The sequence below is a fragment of the Teleopsis dalmanni genome, chromosome 2 (assembly GCF_002237135.1).
Source record: "Teleopsis dalmanni isolate 2A chromosome 2, ASM223713v2, whole genome shotgun sequence".
Classification (NCBI taxonomy): Eukaryota; Metazoa; Arthropoda; class Insecta; order Diptera; family Diopsidae; genus Teleopsis; species Teleopsis dalmanni.
Window position 1 is genome coordinate 152,436,231 of NC_051847.1, and position 3,086 is coordinate 152,439,316.

Here is a 3,086-nt window from a genome sequence, read left to right on the forward strand (position 1 = left end):
AAGCATACAGTAAACAAAATCTTTTCCCAACTGTAAAATATAGAGGTGATACGGTGGTGCTCTGCGGTTGTTTGATAGATAATGGTACGTGCAATCTTGAGTTTGTGAAGACAACAATAGATAGACATATATACATACATGAGCGAACAAGGCTCAAGACGCGTTTCAAATAGCCTCTCTTGAGTTAACGTCAACCTCAACGTTCCCGCGGTGTTCCCTGTTTTCACTAATGAGGCTCTGGCGACCGAGTGTTCGGCGGGATATCTGAACTCTTCCATCTGCTGTCTAGAGGAAATGCTAGCTGCACATTTACATCATGGCAGGGTCGGAGGCCAAATGGTGATTGACGAAATTTAAGAAAGGTAGCAGCCCTACCACCGATCTTGGCAGCTATGGGTTAATCACTCGTGGCGGCTGAAAAACATTAGATTCAAGTATTCACAAGAAATAGAAATCGGCCTGACCAAAACGATACCGACTTAAGGAATGTAAAAAGGACAAGATTTGGACAATGGAACGTGCGAACTCTGTTTCAAGCAGGAAAAATGGCTACGTTAGCCGCTGAATGCGATAGGTTTAAAATAGACGTAATTGGCATTAGCGAAATCAGATGGAATGGTACAGGTGAATTCACAAACCAAAAGGGAGGTGTACTTATGTACTCCGGCATGCCCGACGAACAAGACCCTCACATCCGAGGCGTTGCAGTTTACGTAAGAAAAAATGTTAAGCACTCAATCTTATGCTGGAAAGCTATATCCGAAAGAATAATAGTAGTGCGTTTTCGCGCAAAGAAATTCAATATGTCTCTAGTACAATACTATGCTCCAACAGAAGATAGTCCACTTGACCAAAAAGAAGTTTTCTACAGTACGCTAGAAAGAACGCTCTCTGAAATTCCTAGAACCAATGTAATTATTCTTATGGGCGATTTCAAGAGAGAATGGGGAGCTGTTTTTGGAACTTTGTATGAATTATGATCTCAGGATTGGAGGATCCCTATTTCCTCATAAAACGTGTCACAAGGTCACTTGGAAGTCCTCCGCTGGCAACTTCGAAAGTCAAATTGATTATATCTGCATTTCAAAACGATGGAGTAAAGTTCTATGTGATGTCAGAAACAAAAGAAGCGCTGATATCGACAGCGCTGAACTGAAATTTAATATACCTAAACATAGGTATGAACATCCGCAGCATACACGGCGCACGTACAATACCACAAAGCTTAATGTTGGAGCGGTAAAGAATGAAATGATCGAACATATTAACAACGTCAGTTTGATGGAAGATGCTTCTATTGAGGAAACGCGGCTTCATATTAAAACAAATCTCGAAGAGATCTGCAAGGACACACTCGGCTACCGTAAAAACGAGCAAAAGGAATGGTTGTCGGCAAACTCTTGGGAGCTCATTGCTCAAAGAAGGTGCGTTAAAACGAAAATGTTAAAAATGTTACCCGTTTAAAAAAGCCGAATACAACATAACGTACAGAAGTCTCAGTAGGCAGATCAAGAAAGCAGTCAAAAGCGACAAGAGAAACTATTACGTTGAACTAAGCATGAAAGCGCAAGCAGCATCAGAAAAGGGCGACATGAAGGAGCTGTTTAAGTTAACTGAACAACTAGGTGAAAAATCTTTCCAAAGCCGCGCTCCAATTGAAAATGAAAATGGACAGCTGGTGTTTGCTAAGAACGAGCAGGCAGAAGTATGGAAAAGACATTTTGAGAAAATCCTGAATATCATACACAACGAAAGTGGCGAGCTCACAATACGAAGACATCTAAATCCTAACAGACAAATAGATACAAGGGCACCTAGCGTTAACGAAATAAGAGGTGTAATCATTAGCATGAAAAGTGGTAAAGCACCAGGTAATGATTGTTTACCAATAGAGTGTTTTTAGGCAGACCCCAATACTGTGTCCAAACTTTTGCTCCCCTTGTTTGAGAAAATCTGGGAACTAGAGTCATTCCCTCTCGAATGGAAGGAGTCTATCATCGTCAAACTGCCGAAAAAAGGCAATAGAAAGGAATTCAGCAACTGGAGGGGAATTTCTTTAATACCAGCAGTTTTCCAAATTTTCAACAAAATAATTTTAGAAAGAATCGCCGTAACATTAAACGAGCTTATTCATAAAACTCAAGCAGGTTTTCGCCCTGGGCACTCGTGCATCGACCAAATTAACACGATTAGAATATTTATTGAACAAGCCTCAGAATGGAATGCAACCTTGTATTTAAATTTATTAATTTTGAAAAGGCTTTCGACGCGCTTAAGAGAAGTTACATATGGCTAGCGTTAAACGCTAAAGGTATCCCTAATAAGATCATTAATATTCTCAAGAAGAGCTACGAAGGGGCCACGAGTAGAGTTTTACATGAAGGTACTCTTAGCGACAGCTTTAATTGCAACAGTGGAGTGCGACAGGACTGCGCACTCTCACCGTTACTGTTTATCACAGTCCTAGACGTCGTTCTAGAAGCTGTAGAAGAAAGCCCAATCGGCATTGGTTGGAAGCTGAATCAAAAGCTTGGTTATCTTGAATATGCAGACGATGTAGTATTGTTAACAAACAGACACACTGATATGCAAACTCTTGTTAATAACGTATGTGAGCAGTCATATAAAGTCGGCCTAAAAATTAACGCTTCAAAGACAAAAACAATGAGAACGAAAGCAAGCACTCAATCGTCCATCCTTCTGTACGATCAAAACATTGAAAACGTGCAGGAACTCGAATACCTGGGAAGTATATTCAATAGCGAGGGTGGCACGTCAAAGGACATCGGCAGTAGAGTGAAAAAGGCAAATGGCTCTTTCGCATCGCTTAACAAAATTTGAAAAGCCAACAGTGTAAGCGTCGAAACTAAAACCAGATTATTCAACGCCTGCGTCAAATCGACATTATTATATGGGTGCGAAACATGGTCGCTAACGAGGGCCTCGACTCAGAAGATACAATCCTTTGTCAATAGAAGCCTGCGGCGTATTCTGAACATATGGTGGCCTGCAAGAGTCTCCAACGAAGAGCTATGGCAGCGTACCAAACAAAAGCCAATAGAGAAAGAAATTTTGAGACGCAAATA

General features: G+C 41.0%; 1 protein-coding gene across 1 annotated transcript; it reads left to right on the top strand.

Annotated features, from left to right (window-relative positions):
* The first annotated feature begins 545 nt into the window (after positions 1 to 545).
* Positions 546 to 980, top strand: LOC119675950 (craniofacial development protein 2-like). The gene has a single exon (XM_038087168.1). The coding sequence runs from the start codon at positions 546 to 548 to the stop codon at positions 978 to 980; it is 435 nt and encodes a 144-aa protein (XP_037943096.1).
* The last annotated feature ends 2,106 nt before the right edge of the window (positions 981 to 3,086 follow it).